Source organism: Sorex araneus, chromosome X, assembly GCF_027595985.1.
Source record: "Sorex araneus isolate mSorAra2 chromosome X, mSorAra2.pri, whole genome shotgun sequence".
Taxonomy (NCBI): Eukaryota; Metazoa; Chordata; class Mammalia; order Eulipotyphla; family Soricidae; genus Sorex; species Sorex araneus.
In genome coordinates, this window is record NC_073313.1 from 275476710 (window position 1) to 275502810 (window position 26101).

At 36.1% G+C, this 26101-nt stretch overlaps 1 protein-coding gene across 25 annotated transcripts in view; it reads right to left on the reverse strand.

Annotated features, from left to right (window-relative positions):
- Positions 1–26101, reverse strand: part of DLG2 (discs large MAGUK scaffold protein 2) — a 1649366-nt gene that overhangs the window by 28043 nt on the left and 1595222 nt on the right. For 15 of the 25 annotated variants that reach the window (XM_055122503.1, XM_055122502.1, XM_055122499.1 and 12 more), the window contains 2 exons: positions 5022–5067; positions 1123–1164 (listed from right to left, as the gene is read on the reverse strand). In XM_055122503.1, the coding sequence (XP_054978478.1) occupies positions 1123–1164; positions 5022–5067 (88 nt within the window). Of the gene's footprint in view, positions 1–1122; positions 1165–5021; positions 5068–5124; positions 6178–26101 lie in introns of those variants that run through there. The other 10 variants (XM_055122508.1, XM_055122507.1, XM_055122516.1 and 7 more) reach the window with 3 other exon arrangements.

Below are 26101 nucleotides of genomic sequence, written 5' to 3' on the forward strand. Positions count from 1 at the left end.
ATAGCTTTTTTTAGTAATTCACTTCACTAAGAAGTACAAATAAATATTAGAGAAATGGTAAGAATACCAATCATTTTATATACCTATGTTAGTCACTCAACCAGTACTAATGGGTAGTTAGAAACTAGAGGAAATGATCCAAAAGACGTGCTTGTTATTCCATAAGTATTTTATATACTGAGCAAATGGCTTGAGGTGACAAACCAATACCATAAAAAGAAATTAAAAGTTACCTACCTTCTCATTCAATGTCTCTGATCCAAGGTTTGTTATTTTTTTAAAAAGCAAATTTCTTCCTTATTAGAGGATGAAACTTTCTCATCACTTCCCAACCACCAAAAAGATAAAGTTAACTATATCATAGAATATGTCTTTAAATATTTATCAAAGGGAGAGGAGGTATAAAAGGCTTATTCTCAATTTAAAAGCAGCACTGTAATTTATAAAAAATTTCCTTTGTATAGGGAAGCCAGGAAAGTAAAATAAAAGACAAAATTATAAAAAAAATAAAATCATAAAGACTTTCTGACCATCAATGGACTTTTGGAAGCAGTGTCAAACTCTAACACATTGAAAACTTTACCCCATTTTCTTATTTATTTATTTATTTATTTATTTATTTATTTATTTATTTATTTATTTATTTATGGTGTTTGGGCTATACCTGGTGGTGTTTGGGTCATACTCAGGGATTGCTCCTGGCTCTCCTGGCTCTGCACCCAGGAATCATTCCTGGTGGTGCTCAGGAAATCATATGGGATGCTGGGATGGAACCTGGTGGCTACATGCAAGCCAAGACCTGTATTTTTCCTTGGGACTATCTCTCCAGCACCATTTTACCCACTTTCTCTGCAGAATTGCATGACTGAGTGACAGCCAACTAAAGATGGGATTGTTTATTACCAACATTGTCATTGTTTCTGCAAATCACCCACAGGTCAGCCATGACTCTTGTGTCTTTTGCATCTTTCTGCATAAAATGGTGATTTCATCTCAAGCCATTTGCTGTGAATGAGGATGAAAAAGGGGAGCAATTGAAAACAACAGCAAAAATCTAGAATGACCACCGCAAGCAATGGGCAATCGCAAAGAAAAGAACCACACGCCAAAGCAGTAACTTACTGTAGCTACTTTCACTATCGCTGGCATTAGAAGAAACATGTTCTGCAAGAACAGCACAGCAAATTAAAGAGATACTAAGCATCGTAGAGCAGCCATAACATAAAGGAATACACTCATGCAAGGCTACCAGGAATGTGAGGGCAAAGCAAGTAAAAGGTTGCGGGAAAGACAGCTTTAGAAAACCCAGAAATGATAAAGAAGATGAAAACTTTATCTTCGTTTTAATACAAAGCTACTTGGTTGTTGTCTTTTGAATAAAAAAGAAAGTAACTTTAATTACAGACAATTTGCACTCTTAATCTAAGCACTTTTTGGGGAGGAGGAATAATTACTTTGACCCACCTATTTAGTTCTCATCGTCTATATTCTTATGAAGTGAGTAGGTTTCTTGCCCACCAGTGCAGGAGCTTCTGATGTGTAGCCACTGCCTCCATGGAGCATTTTTTTGTTTCTCGGATTTTGCCTTTATTTGTGTATATTTGTTTATTTTTGTTGGCGCAGTGGATTAAAATTACCATTTGTTCCCTGGAATTCCTTGAATTCTATTTCTATTTGACTCTATTTCTATATTTTTAAATTGATTCTCAGGATGAAAAGGGTAATTTGTAGTAGTTTTTTTTTTTCTGATTCAGTGAGTGAATATCTTGGAAAGAAAACTAAATCACAGAAGAGTGTTAAGAGTTATGAATCACAGCAATAATTTATTGCTGTGGTTTTTGTTGGATTATGGGAGAATCAAACAGGCACAGGGTGATGTTTATTAAGTATAGATTGCAGCCCAAAGTTTGTGTGTGTGTGTGTGTGTGTGAATATGTGCATTTTCCTCCGCTGCATATGAGGTAACAAGATTAAGAGTAGGTAAGTATTTGATTTCTGAAGCTCATTAGGAATAACTTTAGTTTCTAAAAAATGTGACCATTGTATGTTTTTAGAAAAAAGGAAAATAATACACAACATCATTATGGTAAAAAGGGGGGCATTTAAAATATATTGCTATTATAGACTTTGCAACTCAATAATATTAATAAAATTAATTTTTAAAAAGTTTCACTGAACTTTAATTTTTTGTTCATTTGGGGGCCACAATCAGTGGTGCTCATTGATCATTCTTGGTGGTGCTTGGGGGACCATACATGATGCCAGCTGGTGGACCTGACCAGCCACATGCAAGGCAAGTACCCTACCAGCTGTACTATCTCTTTGGCCCTGATGTTTGGTATGATTATTTGGTGTACATGTATACTGTGACAGGATTCCCACAATCCTAGATGGATTAGTTTTAGAGCATAAATGGATAAAGAGCAAAGCAGGGATTACATTCAAATGAATCATTTCTCATTGTACTGATCTATGATCAAAAGTGCAATGCTAATTACAGTCAAATGCTCTACCCTTGAGCTATATACTCCGTACCTTTGCATGGCTAATTGAAACATATACTTATCTAGTGTAAATTGGCAGTGGGGAAAAAAAGGGTGCAAGACCCACATTTTAATAATCAGATTTAAAAAGTACCTGTCGAGATGGCAAACTGGGGGTGGGGGCAGGGGGTGGAGATAGGGAGGGAATCTGGAAACACCTGTGGTGTTCCCACATCACCACTAGTTGGTGGAGGGAAGTTGACACTGGTGGCTGCATTGGTGATGGAACAATGTATATCAAGAACCCAACTCTGAATAACTTTGTAATTCATAGTGACTTATCAAAATAAAATTTTTGAAGCTGAAAAAAAAAAGAAAGTCAAGGTACACTAATCCTTAGTGGCAACTTATCTTCCTATACATGATTATTGTAAGTACCTGAATTGAAGATAAATATTTTGGTTTTGGGGTCTGGAGTTATAGCACAGCGGGTAGGACGCTTGCCTTGCACGCGGCAGACCCGGGTTCGATTCCTCCGCTCCTCTCGGAGAGCCCGGCAAGCTACTGAAAGTATCTTGCCCGCAGCAAAGCCTGGAAAGCTACCATGATGTATTCAATATGCCAAAACCAGTAACAACAAGTCTCATAATTTGTTGTGAGATGTTACTGGTGCCCACTCGAGCAAATTGATGAACAACGGGAGAATAGTGCTACAGTGCTACTTTTACTTCAAAAATAATTTAGAAGGGTTTAAGAGGTATCTCAGGGGACTGGAGTGCATGATTTATAGCCAGAAGATCTGGACTTGATCCTCGTACTGCTTATGGTACCTGAAGCAACTCCAGGAGTGAGCCCTGAGCACAGAGCCAGGAGTAGCGTTTGAGCACCTTTGGGTGTGCCCCCAAATCAAATTGAATCAAATCAAATAAAACAAAAAATTAGAATGATACTATATTTTCTATAGAGAAATCTAGAAACTTTTTGTGTCTTATTTTACAACCAATTTTCTAAGCATCAAGGAACCATATAACAAAATAATTTTATAGGCAATGAGAAGTTAAAAATATACTTTAACAAAGGTCCTAATTATTGTTAACAATAATATCCAGGTGAAAGAAAATTTTACCTAGACAAATCTGTTCCATTTTTAAAATGGAAACAACATTTGTGCATGCTATATTTAAAAAGATACCAGTTACATTTTTGGCATGTCAATGACAACCATTTCTTGGTAGTATTCATTTATTAGCAATACATTAAAATGCTTCATCTTCCTTTCTCTATCCCACAGAGAAATTTAGAAAGTCTGTTGATACTTGATGCTATCCAGATGATGCTGAAATTACGATTTAGATTTCAGCTACTAATTAAAAAAATTTTTAATAGAAATTCATAGTAGGGAGTCATGATAAAGTTTTCATCTTTAGGAAGATGAGAAGTTTCTCTTGATAAGATTTTGCTTTTTACATATTCATATCTGAAAAAGTGAAAATTAGCAATTTGAAAGATGAAAAGTATTATGCATGATTGTTTAAATAATTCTTGAAAACAAAGTCCAGCTCAATACATTAAGTTTTATACAAATGAAATGAGCAGCTTCTAAAAGTATTGCCCATAGCTATTAAATTAAAACGAAAGAAAATAAAAAATGAGCACATGATAGGATTGTAAAAGACACAAAATTCTGTTTTTATTTCATTGGTGCATATACAATGGAATAATAAAGAAAAATCATAATATTCTTCACTATCAATACACAGGGTTATTATTTTTTTATTGCTTAGTGCAATGAGACACAGGCTAAAGGCAATAAAACTAAAGATAATTAAAGGTATATTGTATTGTATTTTCCATTTTGTGCTGTAAAATGAAGACCTGATGCAACTGAGCTAATAAATTACTAATAGGAAAACATATCCAAACACACCTAAAACTTTATCATATAACATTTCAAGTAGGGTCACTGAAAGTCAGGAAAAAGTCAATGGAAGTTAACAAAGAATCAGAGAAGATCTAATAGCTAAATATTTGCTTTTCTGAGAATGCATGTTCCGTTTGACCATAAAGCAGCTCCTTTACTAATAGTGAGGTACAATCCAATTACGGAATTTGGTAAGGCAATGAAATAGTGCCTGGTAGAATGTCTAAAGAAAAAAGAAGTCCATTTCTGCTTTACTATTCTAGAACATTCATGTCACCCTTTCCTTCAACATGGCTTCTTGCTCTCTGGAGGGCATTAGGTGGCAGAGCAAGTGATGCCAAGTGGTTGGCATCCCTCCCATGTTGATAATAACACACGGGCAGAAAGGGAGACTGAACTGCAGCGCAAGTGACAGTGCCTGGACACTTTGCTTTTAAATGCTGACATGCAGAACAAAAGGGCTGAACATTACTTCGTAGGAGCATTCACAGCTAGATAACAAATAAAACTGGATCTTGTGCATGCTAGGGAGTGAAAGGCCCTCAAGAAAAGGAACAGAAGCCAAACTCAAAAGGAAAGAAAAGGAAAAGTTACAGTGACCATTCCTGGGAACTTACTCAGAGTCTTTGTTCCATAACCGTCGTCACCTAATCCGGGGATGTCCTGCACGGAAGTCCCCAGAGAGAGCAATGAGAGAGGAAGAGCAGCCGCGGAAGAGGAAGGAAGAAGTCAGTGGAGTTGAAATGGATACTACCATGACAGACCGTGTTGCCGCAGCAATCTGGATCCACACAGTTCGCTTTTGAAACAATTTTTTGCCCCAACTCCCTGGGCTGAGACGCCAGAATTTAGAAAACAACGCACAAGTTTTTAGTTTTAGTATTTCAGCAAATACTGTTTCTGCCCACCGTCAAAAACAGGTTGCCACGGAAATGTATCACTTATTATTTTTTGTCTGTTTTGTCTGTTTTGGGCCACACCAGGTGGTGCCCGGGGCTTCCTCTTGGTGCTGTGTTAAGAGATCTCCCCAGGAAGTACTCAGGGGACCACCCGTGGTGCTGGGGATTGATCCCAGGTGGGTCTCATGCAAGGCAAAGGCCATAACTGCACTATCCCTGGGGTCCCACAATATGCTACTTAGAGCCAAGTTCCACTCCAGCTTCTGGGACGGATTCTGAGACTTAGTGTGCAGTAAATGCTCTGTGCTCAGTGTTGATATTTGTGGGGAAGGAACCGTAAATAAATAATAAACTAGTAATCAAAAAGGGAATATAGTTATGGCCAATCACATGTCATTCCAAAAAAAAGAAAAGAAAAGAAAAGAAATGCAGGTGGCAATGGACTGCATTATTTCTGGGCAGAAAAAGAATTAATTAGTCTCAAGCCCTAGAGAGTTGCATGATAGAGAAAGCAAACCAGACCCAATCTTAGAACCAGATTCTGGTGGGAAGACCCTCTCCTCTGCATCCGCAAAGAAGAGTCACGTCCAGGGGAGGATCCAGACTGCAGTCAACCACTGGTCACAGTAGTAAGCCCTGACCTGCCTGCCTCCTGTGTTCGCCTACGCATGTGACCTGGGGAAACCTCCATCATGCGTGTTGCCCATGAAGGATTTTTTTTTTTTTTTTTTGCTCTCGTGTGGCATGTGACGTTCTCTTTGCGAATCTACTTACGTTCAGGATCACTGGTTTCCTGCTCACTCTGCTCCTTGTTCTTGTAGAATGGGAATTTTCGTGAAAAGATGAAGCTCTTTTTACGCTTGTCATTGAATGACTGTGAAGGAGAAAAGGCATGGGGCAAAACAGGGGACGTCTAATTGCTGTCACACTCATGCTGACAAAACTACTAGTTTGTAAAAGCAGAGAGAGCTGCAGTGACGCAAGAGGATATTGGAAAGAGGTGCCACAGGGGTCCGACCAGCAGATTTTCTTTTCGAGAATTGTAAATTTCTTGAAAGGAAAAATTTGAAAAAATTTCTTCAAATGAAAGGACAAAATACAGATAAATGAGGATGGAAGGAAAAAGATAATCTTGGAAACAGGCGATTCAGAGCGTTTGTTTTCTTCTACATCTACGTAATTCATGAGTAATCCTCCTAGAGAGGGCACCTCACCAAACTTAGTATCTTCTTAGTTAGTAGAATGACGAGAATAGCAGCCATTAGGTTGGGAGACTCGAGGGCAGTGGAAAAATTGTATACAGATGCCATCCTTTTCATCATAAGGCAAAATAAAGCTAGCTTCATTCTGTGACTTGATGTCCTTTTATTTGGTGAAACTGGGGATCGCAACAGATGGAGGCATGAACTTTGCTGCTGAGCCATATCCACCAAGCTAGATACCTTTTGTTTTTTCCTTTTTGGGTCACACCCAACGATGTACAGGGGTTACTCCTGGCTCATGCACTCAGGAATTATTCCTGGCAGTGCTGGGGGACCATATGGGATGCTGGGAAGCGAAGCCGGGTCAGCCCCGGGCAAGGGAAACGCCCTACCAGCTGTGCCGCTGTGCTATCACTCCAGTCCCCCTCGATACCTTTTGAACAAGTTTAAATTTACAGTACTTCAGCTTACATTTAAAGAAAACTCTGTAGAAAAAATGTACAGATTTATAATATATGATAATTACAGTATCGCATGATACGTGATAGCAGATACAATATTTCTTATCAAAAACACCATGTCTTTGTTTGGTGGGCAGGAGGCCAAAGGCACAGGGAGACAGAATCCTTGTCAAGCTAAGGAGTAAGTGGTGACTACCAGCCAAATCTGTTAAAATTCCTTCTAAGGAGGTGTTTGCACCATAACTACTGGAGCAATGAAGGCAGGGTCATAATGGACCTGATAAAACATAACGCAAGGCTATCCTTTAAAAATGTAAGCTCCTCAATTAGCTTAAATGAACATGGTTTAAAAGAATAGGTATATAATATTTATATATTAGAATGTATTCATTCAACTCTGTATCATTTGCTTGTCTCAACAACTAAAGTAAATTCCATTTCTTCTCCCTCTTATTATGTAAATGGCTTTATGGGGTTCTTCTTTGAGAAACATGTTCAATAATTTTATATGCAGGTTTTAATTCTCTTTCCCCCATATCATTCAAAATTTTTGTTTCACTACTTTGATTATATCTTGATTTAACTAAATTATCTTGATTTAACTAAATTATGCCTGAGAGTCATTCTTCAAGGAATAGTGCTGCTGTTGTTTTTAACCACACAGATAGTAAAATAAATGTGCCCAGAAACCTGAAGATTATTTGACAAAGGGAAAGTCTAAACAGTGGTAGCGATGGCAGGTGGTAGGAATAAAAGTAGAGCAAGCAAGATACAAATAAGTCGTCTTAAATGGAAAAGCAGTTGTTTGGATATATATTTTTTGGTTATTGGTGGGAGTTAGTTATATGCCCTATTGGGCATTAAGTTTGATAAATTTTATTTGGTTATTCATACACTTCTTTATTAAATAAACATTTTTGAAATCACTTCATACACAAAACATTAAAATATTAAAATGTTAGCACTGTCATTCAGTAACTAATTAGTTTTTTTACTTGGAATGTTCAGCAAGTCAGTAGAGTTTAATTTAGAATATTACATATATTTTGAAAATGGGTAACACCTTTTATGCTTTAGATTTAAGTTCAAGAAATATATTCTGAGAAAAATAGCATAATTGTTACTCTGTTGTCAGAACTTAGAGTCAATATTATTGTATATTTCTAATTAAGGATTGGTATCAAAGATAAGGCTGGGAATTCTCAAAATTTCCCAGTTAAAAACTTTTATGTTTTTAAAGTAATATTAAATATTCTTGCATCACTTCAGTTTCATGCCACTTTTACATTTCAAGCATATTTAAACTTCAGAAACTGAAAACAAAAGTAAAAATATCATGTGAGAATAATGATACATGATATTTCAAGGTATGTTAGACATTGAACTTCAACATTAAGGATGACTTGTCATGCAAACAAATTTGTACAAATTCCATGCAAATACAAAATAATGTCAGAAGAGTAAAGTTAGGTTAAAATATAGGCACTGACAATATGGAGAACTTCAAGGGCTATGATGAGGCCACATGCAAGCCACAGCACTAATGTTTCATGGGGTTAAAAGAAAATGAAAATGTGTTGTTTGTGATATGAATTCTTATGTCTGTTCAAAGCACGAATTGTAATGTGTGACATTCCTCACATATGAATATTTTGTGTATTATGGTTCATTGGATTGGGAATAATTGTATTTGGTACCACAATTTTTAAAAGAACATAAAATAAACAATAATCCTTTATATATAAAATTATTTATCATAATAATCTTATTACTTAAAACCATTTTGCATTGAAATTAAAGAAAAGGTAGTGACGGGGTTTACATACCGTATATTTATGGAAAAATAAAATCATAATTTCAGTACACAAAGATTTATAAGACACACATTTGGGGTCTTAAACATTTCAACTCTAAGAGGTTATATGTGGTTCATAACAATTTATGCTATTATTAATTCTTAAATAGGCATTTGTAATACATTATATAAACATTTTGTTGCTGTTCATTTTTTTAATTTAGAAAATAAAATCAATTATATTGATTTTAGGTGAGAATAATATATTAACACTTGTGCTATATATAGAACACATGCCTCTAAAATAACTGAAGGTTTATTTACAGCTCTAGTAATCCTACTTTTTAAATGCTACTCTCACTTTATGTTACATTATCTTAAATCTGTATACATTGTTTTCATATAACTTCTTTGAAAAGAAGTTTGAAAATACCAGTCACATGTAGTAAGCAGCAAATTGAGCAAATTGTCACAGTTAAGAATTCCATTTTGAAAGTTGACTTAAATTACTGTGTTCTTAAGAACCAAACACCTAACATTTATTGAACAGTGCTGTGTCTGGTCTGGTTCTACAAACTAAGGTCAGAAGGTCATAAACATCATTCTCTCTCATATTACAGATACAACTTACTTTACAAATCTTCTGCTACTTATTCAGTGTCATAATTTTTCATACTCAAGTCATATTTATTCAGTGGTGGGCAGTGAGGCCAGGATTTGAATTTGCAAGTATTTCTATTTTGCAACTGCTTTTCTTTCAAACAAGAAAAATTCTGCAGCTCAAGTCCATTTCAAGTTTGTAATTATTAGTATTTAACCCTCTGTCTCTTTCTGCCCTGCTCTCTGCCACTCTTGTTTGATAAAGTAATCTGTCATCATTCTGACAAATTCACTGCTTGACAATTATTTATTTAAATTATCAGATACTATTGACTTCAAAAATAATTTTGTGGGTTATCTTACTACAGTTTTTGACTGCATGCATGTTTTTGTGGGCTATTTTTCTTGTTCTGATAACAAAGTAAGTTAGTAAACTTAGTGGTCAGGCTACAAATGCAAATAAAAGCCAATAGTCTAAAATGGCAAATATATAGAGAAATAATATATTGGAGATTGGAGAGAGTTTTGGAAGGGAATAAAGAAAGTGGGAAGTAACAGTTCCTGGGTAGAGTGTAAATTTTAGTGGAGATGAAAATGTTCCAAAGTCAGACGTTGTATAACTCTATGAATGTACCAAAGAGCTTATTTTTTACACATATTAACTGGGTAAATTCTCTACTGCTTGAATCCTATCTCAATAAAACCATAAAAAAAGGAAATTCTCCCTATCTTTGTCCTCATCATGGGAACGAGTGGATATAACAATAACATGCTTAACATTTTATTTGCTAAGAATGTTTTTAAAATTTAATCAAATGAGATATAACCACTCTTCTGAACCCTTGTATTCAATCACATACACAAGTCTTGTTTTTCTGATTCTATTATGTCTCTGTTAAGTGAATACTTCTCATGTTGTGACAGACACTAGAACACTCATACTAGAAGTTAGCATATTATTACTGTCACTCAGAACTCTAAGGTGTTAGGTCAGTGGAATGGAATTGCCCAGTGTAAACCCAAGATGTCCTGGTATTAGTGAACTGGTTTAAGTCAAAATGCAGGCTTCATGAAGAAAGAAATAAAATAAATAATTCAAATTTCTCTTTTTCCCCACTGAAACCCCATGTTCTTAAAGATGAATACGTTAATCTAGATTTATTTTTATCCTCATGCACAAAACTTTAAAATTAGGGGCATGTTTCAGTTTTTCTTCTCATCATCCTGTTCTGATTTTTCAAGTTTTAAATGTTTCATAGTTCTAAAATGTCACCTTCGTGATATGAATATTCTCTGGGCACAGAGTTTATACTGAGTTGAAATACACCTTATTTTGTACTTTCTTTTCTTCGATAAGTGCTTCTTTTCCTCTAACTCAAAGCTCTCCTCTTCTAAAATAGGTTATCTTTGGAGAGTTATTATAAATTTAGCCTATTACATTGTGCTACCTTATTTTCAGATAAGAAAATCAAGAATTAAGAGGCTCAAAACAAATAAAATTTAAAAAAAAGGAGTATTCTGAAGGAAAGGAAAAAGTTTGCTTGAGATGTATCTTTTCCTAGAACTCTCTGAACAGATGGATATATACATTTGTGTCTATTATTATGTTCAATTCAAAAATGTTTATCTTGCATTTCTAATGAGCTAATGGATCTAGCCATTGAACATTACAACTGCTAAATTGCATACACACACACAAAAAGATCAGGTTCCTGAGAGTAGAACAAAATACTGCTTTGAAGTCATCTTACAAGTCTATTCTCAATGTTTTTAAAAAGGAAAAGAGGAAGTTTCTGTTCATTTCTCCCCCATTTTTTGATTAGGTTGATATTTTTCTGTGTTAAATTCTACCAGTGCCTTATAGTTCTTGGATATTAACCCCTAATCTGATGGTATTCAGTAAATATTTTTTCCCATTTTGTGGGTTGTCTTTGTATCTTGGTCACCATTTCTTTTAAGGTGCAGAGGCTTCTTAGTTTAATGTAGTTTCATTTGTTTATCATAATGAGTGAAATGAGTCAGAAGGAGAAGGATAGACATAGAATGATTACACTCATTTGTGGAATGTAAAAAAAACAACATAATCAATAACATAATACAAAACTAATACTCAAGGACAGTAAAAACAAGGGCCAGGAGGATTGATCCATGGCTGGAAGCCTGCCTCAAGTGCTGGGGGGAAAGGCAGTTAAGACAGAGAAGGGATAAAGATAATGGGAAACAATCACTCTGGATAAGAACTGCGTGCTGAAAGTAGGTAAAGAAACAAACATGATAAACTCTCAGTATCTGTATTGCAAACCATAATGCCCCAAAGGAGAGAGAAAGAGGTGAGGGGAAGAGAGAGAGAGAGAAAGAGAGAATGAGAGAGGGAGGGAGGGAGGGTGGGAAGGTGAGGGGAGGGAGGTCTGCCATAGAGGCAGGCTGGGGTAGGAGGTGGTGGGAAGGAAACTGGGGATTTTGGTGGTGGGAAATGTACACTGGTGGAGGGGATGGGTGTTAGAACACTGTATGACTGAAATCTGATCAGGAGCAACTTTGTAACTGTTTATCTCACAATCAAACAAAGAAAAAGAAAAGAAATCCACTAGGCTAAAGAGACAGAACAGCTAGAAGGTAGGACATTTGCCTTGCATGTGCTTCTCTAGGTTTTATTCCCAACACTCCCAATTGTCCCCTGAGCAGTAATAGGAGTATAATGCCTGAGCACAGTGACAGGAATAATGTTGGATAATAATTAATAATAATAATAATAATAATAATGTTGAATAATGTTGGACCAAAGTGGTCCCCAAACAAATAGGATGTCAACCTATTTGAGTCTCTAGATCCAACTATCTACTAAAAAGAAAGATGATATATTATTTGGTTTCTAGAGTATAAACATAGAAAGAAAACAAAAAAAGGTGAGGAAAAAATGGGTCAGGAGAGAGAAATTGGATTGATTATTTGTAATAGAGTATTTCTACTACAAATTGCTAACATATTTAAAATATGTAGTGGCAATTTAGTATTTCAAGTGATTTCAAACAGTTGAGTTAAATATTTCTATATTGTTTGTTGTATAATTCTGTACCTTTCTATTCTATTAATAAGGAATTTATATTGCAATGAATGTAACTGTTATTTTTATTTTTCAATTAGTATCTTGGGATATATTTCTTGAAGTTGAATTACTGAGCTAAATGCTATGAATATTTGAAATCTGAAACATTTAAACTGTTTTAAAACAATATAATTTATTTAAATTTGCACCTCTACTTATTCTTTTTGGGTGTATATTTTGTGACACACTGGATGGTACTTGGAGACTATACTTGATCCTGTGCTTGGGGGTTGCTCCTGGGAGGGGCTCAGGAACCATGTGGTCTGGGGAATGAAAAATGGTGCTGTACCATACAAAATTAGCCTATTGAACTAATTTTCCAGAATTTATATATATCTATATAGGTAGATATAGATATATATGTGTGTGAATATATATATACACATTTATATATAGAAAGAGTGAGAAACCTAAAAGTTGGATCATACCAAACATGTATGCAAACTAAAAGTTGCAATAAAAAAATAGAAAGACTTTTTTCTCTTTAACAGACTTCAGTTCCATTCAACCTGAAGGTTGAAATAAGAGCATATATCCACACAAAGATACTGAACAATTATCAAGTTTGTTCCTTTACCTGTTTTCACTACATAGTTCTTATCCAGAGTGATCCTTTCCAACTATCTTTATCTTCTCTATCCCGACTGTCTTCTCCCTCAGATTTTGAGGTATGCTTCCACCCATGGACCTAGTCCTTATTTCTACTGAACTTGGATATAAATCTCATATTTTGTTTATTTTTTATATCCTACAAGTGAGTCTAATTATTCCATGTCTATGCCTCTCCTGACCCATTTTAATCACCACGATATTTTTCATGTCCATATGTTAATAAGCAAATTTTATAGCTTCATTTTTCCTAACAGCTGCGTACTATTTCATTGTGTAGCTGTATCATAGTTTCTTTAAGCAGTCATCTGTTCTAGGGTACTTGTTTCCAGATTCTGGTTATTGTGAACAGTGCTGCAACAAACACATAAGTACAAGTAACATTTCTGCTGTGTGTTTTTTGGCTCCTTTAAAGAGGGATTTGTTTACCAGAAAAATATACATTTCTATTATATCTTGACTTAGATCTGAAGTTATCAAACATAAAAATATTATGAGAATAATGCATTTCTGATTTCAATAAACTAATTATTACTAAAATAGCTGGTGAAAATCTTATAATATGGCACAATAATAATTATCATTATTATTTGATTTTAGGTTTTGGACCATATTTTTCTGTGCTCAGGGCTTATTCTTATCTCTGTGTTCAGGGATCACTCTTAGTGGGAAAGCATATACAGTGCCACTGATTGAGCCAGGGTTGACCATTTGCAAGGCTCAAACCCCACCTCCTTTAATGTATCTCTAGCACCTCAACTGATTGTTTATGAGTAGCACAGAATATGTATCTGCATTATTTTGATTAAAGAAAAAGGAAAACTTTCACTACAGCCATTACCTATTAAGTATTATGCAAATGTCCAGACATAATTTAAATTTGGTCTTAATTATATTTATTTACTTGATTTTAATTTTTTGGGGGGGTATTGGTCCACAAATGACAATTCTGAGTGTAGTCCTGTCTCAGGGATCACCCTTGGAGGGCTCGAAGGACCATATGAGGTGCTGGGGATAGAATCTGGGTCAGCACCATGCAAGGTAAGTTTTTTACCCACGGTATTATTCCTCCAGCCCACTAATTTTAAAATTATCATCATCATTATTATTAGTGAGATGAGGGAAGGGAGGGAGGCCAGGTTTGGTATGGTAGGTATCTGTTTTCTAAATTTGAAAGAATTTCAGTATGGATATTGAAGTGATATCAAATTGGGAGAATGGAAGTATCAGAGAATAAGACACCAAAGGTGATTCTGCTGCACTGCGTAGTTTACAGCTGAGTTTCTTTCAAAGCCATTCTAGTTTTAAAAATTGACATTTTGTGTGGACTTTGGGTCACAACGGAAGCTTTTTGAAAAAAATGAAAATTAGTGTCTTTATATCATATCTGACAAAACTTTTATTCTGCTCTCAGTTGAGGATTGACACAATCATATTTTATTCACTTTGTAATTTTTATTATTCACTACTAGGTACCAAGCCCTCTATTAAGCCCTTAGAAGTTTGATCTTCACTTGAATAAATACTCATATTTGTGACTAGAGATGATAACATTCAAAAATGCATTCTGATAATGCAAGATATTTTTTGTCAGTGCGTACATTCCATAGGTAATTACCAAACGAATTGACTTTAACTACTTTACAACTACTTTATGTCAAAAAATACAAGCTGTAGGAGCTGAAAAGGAAACACATGGAAACCAAGTCCCAAACTTTCATTGTCTCATTTTACAGATATCTACATCCATAAGCCTCATGGAATTCATTTAAAAGCCCCCTACTGGAAGAAACAATAGGGATCAGAACAGTTGAGTGACTCTGAAGGTGACCACATTAATTTTTTTGTTTGCTTTAGGCCACTCCTGGCAGTGTTCCCCTGCCCCTGCCCCATATGTGGTGCTGAGATTGAACCTAGGTCAGTTATATGCAAGGAAAGTGCCTTTCCTGCTATGCTCTCAAGCCTGACCAGACAATTTTTTTTTACATCTTTGTTAACTTTTTAAATTTAAAAAAAAATTTCTCTTCTCTACCTACCCCAACTCTTTCCCTCTTTCCCATGTTTTTTTGGTCACACTCAAACCTTCCTTCCTTCCTTCCTTCCTTCCTTCCTTCCTTCCTTCCTTCCTTCCTTCCTTCCTTCCTTCCTTCCTTCCTTCCTTCCTTCCTTCCTTCCTTCCTTCCTTCCTTCCTTCCTTCCTTCCTTCCTTCCTTCCTTCCTTCCTTCCTTGTCATTTCCAGTGGTATTCAGAAGACCATATGTTATTGGGGATCAAATGAAGACCTCCTACATGTAAAACACAACTCTCCAGTCCATTGGCTATCTCTCTGGTCCCTCCAAAAGGATTTCTGAATCAATATGAGTGAATACACCAGAACTATTGTTATGGTTTTAACTTGGTAGCCTGTCTAAAACGAGTTACATTTTTATAAAGCTTATTTTAATGATAAATTTACTGATTCTACCCTGGGCTGGTTTTCATTTCAATACAGTGGCTATTTCAGTATTATGCGTGAATGTGTAGGTTCCTTCCAGCACACAACATTTATCTAATGTTAGAGAGATTTTAATTGACATAAGGCAAAAGTGCTGATAGAATCATTAAAGAACCAGCTAGAAGACAGGTTAAATTGTATATAGAATTTTAACATCTAATCTGTGGTCTGCCAAATTAATTTTGCCTTCAGCAGTCATTCTATTGGCCATAGGCATTTTTCATGTGGCCTTCTGATTTGCCTTTTCTATCAGTAAATAGCTAATTTGTGATCCTCAATATATTCATCAATGAACTTTTCAATATCTTCTAAATGCCACTGCCATCAACAGTCACCCAACAATCTCTTTGATGAAACTTCTGTGACCCAAGTCCTTCTAGTACCTTCTACCCAGGTGCACACTCCACCATACTCTCTTGGCAACCCACCAGCAGCAAGTATCAGTATTCTGCCAGCAACAAGTATCAGGAGCACTAGGGATTCCTTCAGGGGGACCTAGCCATGTGGGCCCGATGGTTCAGTGCTGTGGTTAGTGCAGAGATTCTGCTTGGCCTTTGGCAGTGTTGGAGACAGCAGTGGAGCAGGGAACGGAACTCAGGGCCCATCAGTGCTCATCAAACCTTTGAACTCTCTCTCCAGGACTCTGTAAAAGTAGTTTATAAGGATCCCCACAGGTTTAAATAATAATTTCCTTGACCTTTTCATTATTTAAAAAACGTTTAGATAGGTACATATTTACAATGGTGTTTACATTTATGGTCTTGGTGTACAGAGTTCACTTCACCATCACCAAAGTGCTCCAGACTTTAAAAAAATACTTTCTATGGTTGGATGTCGATAATTTCATTGTCCTTATGGGGTTTCCTATATTCCCATTAAAAGTAATAATGTTTGCTGAGTAGAGCAGAATCTTATACAGAGGGGAAACCCCAAAATGATTTGTGTGGTGAAAGGAAATGACGGTCAGAGCAAGATAATTTTTATTTAAAACTAATAAATTTTTCTGATCTCCATTCACAACCTAGTCCAAAAAACATGTGGAATGTTTATCGCTAATAAAATATTTCACTTTCCCCTGATGTATTTCACCTTCTTTATTCTCAAATTACTTGATTTCACCTTCCCCTAATATTTTTCACCTTCTTTATTCTCAAAATATTTAATTCAATAATTATTGGTTGAGTTTAATGAGCTATTTTAGTCCCCAAAAGTGACTTTCCTTACTTCAAGAAACTTTCAATGTACTCTTCATTATATACGAACATTTAAATCTCATAAAGACACTGAAAAAGGGGAAAAGTTATTAGGTAATTTTTATGACTATTGGGACTACATAGAAATTTCAGTTGGAATATTTCAGACATTACATGGTCATTAAAAATAATTTCTATCCAAATAGATACACATTGTGCAGTTGAAGAGAAGCAAAAGGGTCTATTAATGCTTGCTAAGTATCTGACTATTATGGCTATAGTGAAGAAGACAGATGGCTGGTCAGTTACATCTGTGTTTTTGAGTACTGATGGTTTGGGAAGTAAAACATTAAAGCTCTAGAGTGTGGATCTGAGTCTTTTACCTAAAATAGCTAGCAAAAGGAAGCACTGTAGTGAATCAAAATTTAGATAGTGAGTACTTCCAAAGCAGAAGTGGGTTTGAGCCAAATTTTCTGAGTAATACTTAACATCTTGAATTATATAGCAGGAAGAAAATTTAACAAAAACTTAGTGTTCTCATCAGATGAAACTATGCTGGGTATTTATATAACCACAAATTATACATATTCTATTTATATTACATTAGCATCGCTAATTGATAGAATTACCTATGTTAATAATGCCCAGAGTTAGTTCATACATAGGAATGTTTTAAAGAATTAATTATTCTACTTTGTTTATATAATATTATCAAACAGTACCCAACTTTTCCACTTACTAGCACTCTGAGCTTACCCAAGTTATTTAAGTTTCAGTTTTCTAATTGATAAGATGGGCTTATGTTTAGGGCTCATTAATAATAACCTATAAATGCTTATAAAAAACACTGCTTTTATAAAAAATATGGCAATTTGCAGCTGTTCAGGGCACTGAGAGGTGGAATAGATGTGGCAATTCTACTATCAACATGCAGGCAGACATTTCTCTTCCTTGGCATTAAATCGCCCAAAGGCTCTCCACAGCTCTTGTGACCTGGTCCCCAAATCTGATGTCCTCTCAGTTGACACTTAAGATTTCTTAGAGTAGACCCCCATAATCTGTGGTTTTAGTTATTGTTGATCAACCACAGTCTGAAAATAGTACATATTAAGATAAATTTGAGGGAAAGAGAGAGGACATTCATATATAGTTTCTTATAATATGTTGACTTTATTATAAGTCATCATTCATAATTTATAAATGAAACTTTATCATTATTTTGCTAACTTAAGCATAAAAGTATATGTGAATAAGAAAAGCTATATACATAAGGTTTGATACTATCTGAGACTTTAGATATCTAATGGGAGTCTTGGAAGGTGTTCCTTGTAGAGATGAGGCTACAAGATTTATACTTTTATTGGGGGAAGGAGGGTCAGATCTAGCTGGGATCAGAGATTGTTCCTGACTCTGCACTCAGTAATCACTTCTGGTGGGCATGGGGGGATATATGGAGTGCTGGGAATTGAACCCAGGTAAACTGCAAGCAAGGCAAGTGCCTTATCCATGTACTATCTTACGGACCCTGAGAATTTAGTTATGTTAAACTTCTTGGTTTCTTTGAACGCATAGGCTATTCCTGTCTATATATGTTCCCTATCCCTATAATGTTCATTCCACCCTTTAACACCTTTTATGTCATCCTACAAGGCTTGTTTGGGACTTTACCTCTTTTAGGAACTTCTCACTGAACTCCAAGAGGGTGTCTATATTCCAGGTGTTATTCAAACAGTATCTTGAGTTCCCTTCTTAGCTTTGTTCAAATTATATTTCTTATTTGTTAAAATGTTTAGCTAGAACCATATTTTATTCATAGTGTATTAAATTTCTATTATCTAAATCAGTATCAATACATGATATGATCTCCACAAAAAACCAATAAACTGCAGCCTATAAATTGAAAACATTACTCAAGGAAAAAATACAATGAATAAGTAAATTTATTATGTTTAAATTTACTGTATTATTTCTAACATCAACTAAATGAATAATGTGATTTAATTAGGAAATGAAAATAACCCTGGATTTCAGCATTTTAGATACATTTCACAACTTCTGTGTGCCTTTGTTTTTTTCTTGTATAAGGTTGACCTAATATATTCAAGTGTCAATATACACAAAAAATGTCTTAAGACACTAGAGAAAGGATTAAAAAGGGAGACACTAAAATACATAAAATGTGATGTGTATAAATGGTCAACAGATAAATCATTAAATTTGGCATATAAGTTTGCAGGGGTTTTTTTTTCAATTCTGGAGGGAGTAGACTTCCAAGATGTTCACAAAAATAATAAAGGAACATGATTCTCTAATTCCACAGAGTGATAGATTCCTCATTAGTAATTTGACAAACAAGTACACTATGGAGTATAAGCAAAAATAATGTATCTTTTTTATTAAAGAAGTGTTTATTAATTTCAGCTTGCTTTCAGGGTTATGATAGGGACCTTCCTTATATCTAGTAAAAAAGAAAAAGAAACTCAATTTTCAGCCTATCTGAGAATTTATCAGAGAATTGTGTGTGTTTTTCAGTTGGTTCACAGTAACATGGGGACTCAAGGTTTGGGCAAGTGTGTTTATCACGTTCAGAAGAAAATACAATGAGTTAGCAGTATCCAGCTGGTCTGATAACAGTAAAATTCGTTGGACATGCTTGTATTTATTCTTTTTTTATTTTGAAATTTTTTGGTCAAAGCCAGTGATCCTCAGGGGTTACTCCTGGTTCTGAACTCTGGAATTACTCCTGGCAGTGCTCAGGGAACCATATAGGATGCCAGGGTTCGAACCTGGGTTGACGGAATGCAAGGCAAACACCCTGCCTCTGTACTATCACTCTGGCCACTGTATGTATTCTTCATGTAAAGACATTAGTGTGATTAAAACTGTGGCTTGTGATTTGAGAGAAAGAAACAGTGGAAAAACCAGGGTCAGGAAGACACTGGTAACACATTAGTGGCTCTGGAGCAGGGAAGTGACAATAGGGCTCTGAGTCTCTGAACTGTGAACCATGTGTCCCCTTCTTGATGCCCCAGGGTGGGGCAGATGACTCTCCTACAATCTTCCTTGACTGCAGGTTACACTGGATGTTAGAGTTTTCATCCTGTGTCTGGCTCGACTGAGGAACTTTCTCAGAGGGCAGTAATGACTTTTCTCTTGAAATTCAAAATATTGCTTTGAAGCTCTTCCAGAAGCCACTGTCATAATTCAAGTCAGTGAAACAGAAGTAACCTCGTTAACAAAACACTGTCAGATGATTTGTTTTGATAAGCGACACAACAACCTCTGTCTCTTTGCATTCTTGGGGAATGTTTCTCAGTTTCTTCATCTGTAAATGACATGGTAAGTCTACATGGAAATTTCTAAGACTCAATGGAGAAGAACATATTTTTCAACGGCAATGACAGTTTGATTCAGCAGATTGCCACTGTCTTATCTCTGTCCCATGTTTTCTTACACCTTCAACACCCTCTTGTAAAAGGATGTCAAATCATTGAGAAAAGAAACAATATAATTAGGAATCATTTAGCTCAGATGTCCAGGATGAGTGTTCTCTCTGATCTCTTTAGCAGCAGTTTTTTTTTTCTTCTATTTTAGCACTATGTTAAATTCAGATTTTCAGACCTTCACACTCATTATTCCAATAGTGTTCTTAGACATCTGGCTCAACTAGTCGCATTTCTAATTTGCTCTTGCCATAGCTTCCAAATTCATCTCTGGAAAACTCCTGCTCATTTGCTTCTCATTCCTCTAAGAAGGGTGGATTTTATAGAGCACTTGTCTCGTATACACCATGCTAGGTGCAAAGAGAACAAAAAGAGCAAATTTGGGTCCTTGCCTGGAAGTGACATGTGGCCAGTGATAAAGAGGCATTTTGCAAACTCAGATAAGATCATTTGGTCTTGGGGTCTGAGAGATTAAGGTGTTTGTCCTGCTTGTGGCTGTGGTTCTGATCCTGGAATAGGTTTTGCTACCACCTTTGCTCACCCTCTCCCCGCCCCACAAGTACAGAGCAGGGCATGGTCTCTGAGCATCTCTGGGTGTGACCCAAATACCTCTCTCCCAGCGAAGAGGGAGAAATACATTTGGGGTGGTACACATGGTGGTGCTAAGAGCTTACTCCTGGCTCTGCACTCAGGAATCACTCCTAGTGGGCTTGGGGGACCATATGGGATGCTGAGGATTGAATCCAGGTTGGCCACGTGCAAGACAAGTGCCCTAACCTGTATACTCAGGCTCCCTAAGGAAAGAAATCCTTAAGGAGTCAGAGAGGTAGGACAGAGGTTAAGGTGCATGCTTCGCACACAACTGCATTGCATATGGTTAGTTAGACCCCTGCATTGTATATGGTTCCCCAAGAATCACCAGCAGTAATTCTTGAGCACTGCGGGGTAGGGCCCCCAAACAAAAATGAACAAACAAAAAAAGAAAATTATTAGGTCTGCTTTGCTCACAGCTTTTTGTATCTTCACTGTTCACAGCATAAAATTCAATTTCCTGGAAAATCACACCTGACTTCAATCTAATTTTCTAGTACGAGTCCTTTTGGTTTCTAGCTGAAAATCTTGCAGGTTTTATTTCCTATATACCTAGATACTTCACTTTAAATTTAGAATATCCTCCTAGAACCCCTCCACCCCCCACTCCATTTAAATTTCCTCAGCTTTTTCCTTTGGTTTTGGGGCTGTGGCTGGCAGTGTCAGGGGTCACTCCTGGTGTGATACCTGAGGAACCACAAGGTTCCTCCGGGTTTCTGCGTGCAAAACAGGAGCCCAGTGCTTTGAGTATCTCCCCAATGTTAAATGTCCCCAGCGGTCAAACTAGAATATCTTCCATACATAAGAATATCTTGTCTCTCATGTTTGGTATTAAGCAGTTGCTCCTCATGTGTTGTACTCTCTGGCATGGAACTCCTGCTTCTTCAGGCTGGTGACTTGATTTCCTGCTTCCATCCACAGTGCTCAGCAAGCTTCCTGGTATTGGCTATTTATATATTTATTATTTGTTTTGGGAGACATACCCAATAGTGTTCAGGGCTTACTCCTGGCTCTGTGCTCATGAATCATTCCTTGCTGGGCTCGGGGGATTGCCAGCTGGGTGCTAGAGAGGGTACTTAACTCACTGCACAATCATCGTGGCTCCAGAAAAAACCCAAATGGTGGGATGAACATGCTTTTGGAAACTGGTCTCCCATTTTATTCTGGTAGGCCTCATTGACATTTGCAGTCACAAGCTCACTTCAGAAATGTTCCTGCCCAGAAAGATTGACATCATCAAGGGAACAAACCTTCCTTTTGAGAATTCATGTAAGTGCTCAAGGGAGTTTTGGACAAAGCTAAACCAAATTTAAGTTACATCATTTTTCTTAGAATGATCAAGGTATCATTTTATAAACTTTTATTTTATTTCATTATTTAAATTTTCTCTGAGGCATTGTGATTTACAACACCATCAATGGTAGGGTTTCATGAATTCAATGCTCCAGCCTCACACCTTCTTCCAGAGTGTCCACTGCCCTTCCCCATTGTGTCCCCTGTCCTCAGGCCTAGTGAGCTCAGTTCTGAGGCAAGATTTAATAAGAAAGACTGAATATGCAGTAAACAAATTTGAGTTTTGAAGTCAGATATTTCTTTTAAATTAGTTTAATCAAAAATGTGAATTAATTACTTCCTTTGGAGTAGGGCTGTGATGACTAAGCAAACTTGTCTTTCAAACTTGTCTTGTTTATCACAATGAAAATTCCTACTATTTTGAATAATATCTCTGAATTCCGTTTTGCACCAGCCTGTGAATAAGTAGGACTACTTATTTATTTATAGCCTACCTTGTTTTAGAAAAGATTTATAATGCAAATGGGACACTTTTACATTGCACATCACTGAAATTTAAAAGGATATCGCTGAAATTTTTATACTCTTTGTGACATACTTCCTTTCCTTAAATTATAAGAATTTTAAAATAAAAATAAAACAGAAACTAGCATAATTCACAAAAGCTATTAATTGTCAAGGGAAAATAACTTGGTTTCATTTAATTCCCTGTTTCAATAACTAACAAAAGGGCATTAGAAAGTTGTTGAGTAAAGTCAGAAAAACAATGAAAGAACTTAAGGGGATTTCACCAATAACTAGTTTGAGTAAAGACTCACTCATTAGTAAAGTGACCTACATCCCTAGGAAATCCTGACAGCTTCATTATCTGATGAATCAAACTGACTCTCAGAAGACAGATGGTATTTTTAAGCTGAGAAGTCTAGGTAGATTGGAATGATTTGTTAGACTAACTGTCCATTGGTCTTGGCATGTGCATATACACACTGAAGGCACATAGGGTGTGCAGAAAGTTAGGACACTTTTTCTGCAGCAAAAAGAGGATGCTTTTTCTTCAAAGGGAGAGCCTCAGATTTCCTCTTGAATACTTAAAAAAGTGGCATTAGTGCACATAGACTTCCAGTACAAACTTTGTTATCTGGAACCTTCCTTACCATTCTCATTTGCCATAATACTGCACCAGCCTCACTATAAATCCATGTCACCTAGTTGGTGTCCCCAAACTGCTTTGCTACACTCCAAAATGTCTTTACCTTTGTGTTCAAGCCATTTGTTCTGTGTAGCAAAACCTTACTCAAACTTCTAGATCTCATTTAAATATCATTGTTTCTTTGAAGGCTTCTCTCTTACCCAAGATATAATTAGTAACTCTTCTGAGCTTCAACAAAAATAAGGTGTAGTGTGAAGAAATGAAAAAGGCAAATGTTTCTGCTGTCAAAATGATTTGACTCTTGCACCTACTAACAGTGTGCGCTTGAGTAAATTAGTTAATTTTTATGAAGCTCAGTCTCCTGAGTTGTAAAATAGAATATTAAGTACCTGTATTTATGAGCTCAGCAATGATACTATATTGCCATTATTTGCCCGCCAATATTTCTTCAGTGAATTCCTTCAGATGACACTTTATTATTACTTTGCTATCCTACAAGGTATCAAGCACAAAGCTTTGTTTTATAGCACGCAACATTTAAAAAATCTGTAGACATTCTGGAAAAATAACTCAAACATGGGCCAGCAAATTAAAATTGATGTGCTTTTTTAAAATAAATTGCTCTTTACTCCTTCTCTGATCCCATTACCATTAATTCTAATGCCTCTATCAGATTTGGGGAGATAGATTGAGGATTTTAGGCCACACCCTGCAGTACTCAGGGCTTATTCCTGGCTTTGTGCTCAGGGATTATCCTTGTTCATACTCAGAGGACCATATATTTTGCAAGGATGAAACCAGGACTGGCTTTGTAAATCAACTGTTTTATCCATTGTGCTATCTCTGGTCTGTACTATCTATCCTTCTGGCTCACACTGCCTCTGTAAATTATTCTTGGTAAAATAATAATTTTAACAATGCTGATTCTTCTCATTCATGACCATGGTATATATTTTCATTTCTTTGTCACTGTCATCCCGTTGCTCATTGATTTGTTCAAGCAGGCACCAGTAATGTCTCTCATTGAGAGACTTATTATTACTGTTTTTGGCATATCCAATATGCACGAGTAGCTTGCCAGGCTCTGCCACACGGGCTCGATACTCTCGGTAGCTTGCCAGGCTCTCTGAGAGGGACGAAGGAATCACACTCGGGTTGGCCGAGTGAAAGGCGAACGCCCAACTGCTGTGCTATAGCTCCAGCCCATTTCCTTATATCTTATTTTATTTATTTCAGGAATAATTTTTAATTTTACCTAAATAGTCTTTTATCCTTTTTGTTAAATTAATTCCTAGATTCTTGAGCTTTTTTTAAAAACAAAAAACCCATGTAGTTACAAATATAATAGTTTTTAAAATTTTTCTTTCTCACTTTAAATGCATGATAAAAAATCCTAGCTTATTTAAATTATAACTGATTGTGAAGATGTGAAAATAATTGATTGTGAAGCTGTGAAAATATATTTTAAAATAAAAGTATAGTTTGTCAAAAAAATCTCTTTCTACTCTGCATTGTTGTTAAGATATAAGTGATAGTTTGGCTTCTTTACCTGTAGTAATACTTCTTCTTTATCTGAGTTCCTTTGATTTCTCTTTCTTGTCCACCTGTGATGAAATGGGGATTTCCGCTTTTATGTTGAACAGTAAGGGCAAATGTGAACCCTTGTGTTTGCCTGGCTATAGAGGACGAAAGAGGCTTTCAGTTTTCCTCCATTAAGAAGGATGCTGTTACCCAAATCCAGTTCTCTCTGCCGAAGGATGTCCGGAAGCTAGAGAAGTTCCAGCACAATCAAATCCTGGATACTGTCCAGCTGTTTAGCAACTTTTTTTGAAAAATATAAAAAAATATAAAAGACTACTAGTTCATGGAGCAGCAAAACAAGAAGAGGGAGACAAGAAGAGTGAATCTTTAAATCCAGAATGCTTGCTCTAGAGTCAGAATACTGCCCTGGTGGAGGTCCTGGATCTGCTCTACCTCTGCTCCAACTCCTGGAAAAATTTCCCCTTGGGAATGCCCTTTACAGAAATGTTTCAGGTCTGAATTGATAGTACAGTGGGTAGGGGGTTGGCCTTGTGTGTGGACTACCCTGGGTTTGATCTCCAGCATCCCCTATGGTCCCCTGAGCACTTCCAGGAGTAATTCCTGAGTGCACAGCCAGAAGTAACCCCTCAGCATCATTGGGTGTTACTAAAAGAGACAAAAAACAAAAACAAATAAAAATGCTTATGCCGATAAACTAATATACCTCCCTTAGGAATATTAAAGTCTAACCCATACAGATTAAGTTACTTAGAGCCCTGACCAAAGAATGTTCTCCTTTTGTTGATTACTGGTTCTAAGCAATAAATACTGTATGTGGGGGACAGTCAGAGCTCTCAGTCTACAACAAGGCTATCACTAAACCCACGTTTTTTCTCTTAAAATAAGAACAATGTTGTTGTTATTGCTGTTTTTAATATGGCCTTTATACTATTGAAATAATACCCATTTTGTTGAGGATTTCCACCCTGAGCTATAAAGTTATAAAAGAATTAACTTTTGTGTATGGTGTGAGATAGGGGTTTAGATTAATTTTTTTTCTCTATGGTTAACTAGTTTTCTTAGCACCGTTTGTTGAAGACACTTTCCTTACTCTTCATGTATTTAACACTTTTGTCATGAATTAATTCTCCAAACATTGAGAGTTTACTTCTAGGCTATCAATTCTATTGCATTGGTCTGAGAGTTAGTCCTTTTACTCTAATACCACATAGCTTTGATTGGAAAAGCTTTACAGTATAATTTCAATTCCATCTCCTTCTTCTATTTTTTATTTTTTTTATTTTATTATTATTTAAAAAATTTTTTGGGGGGTCACACC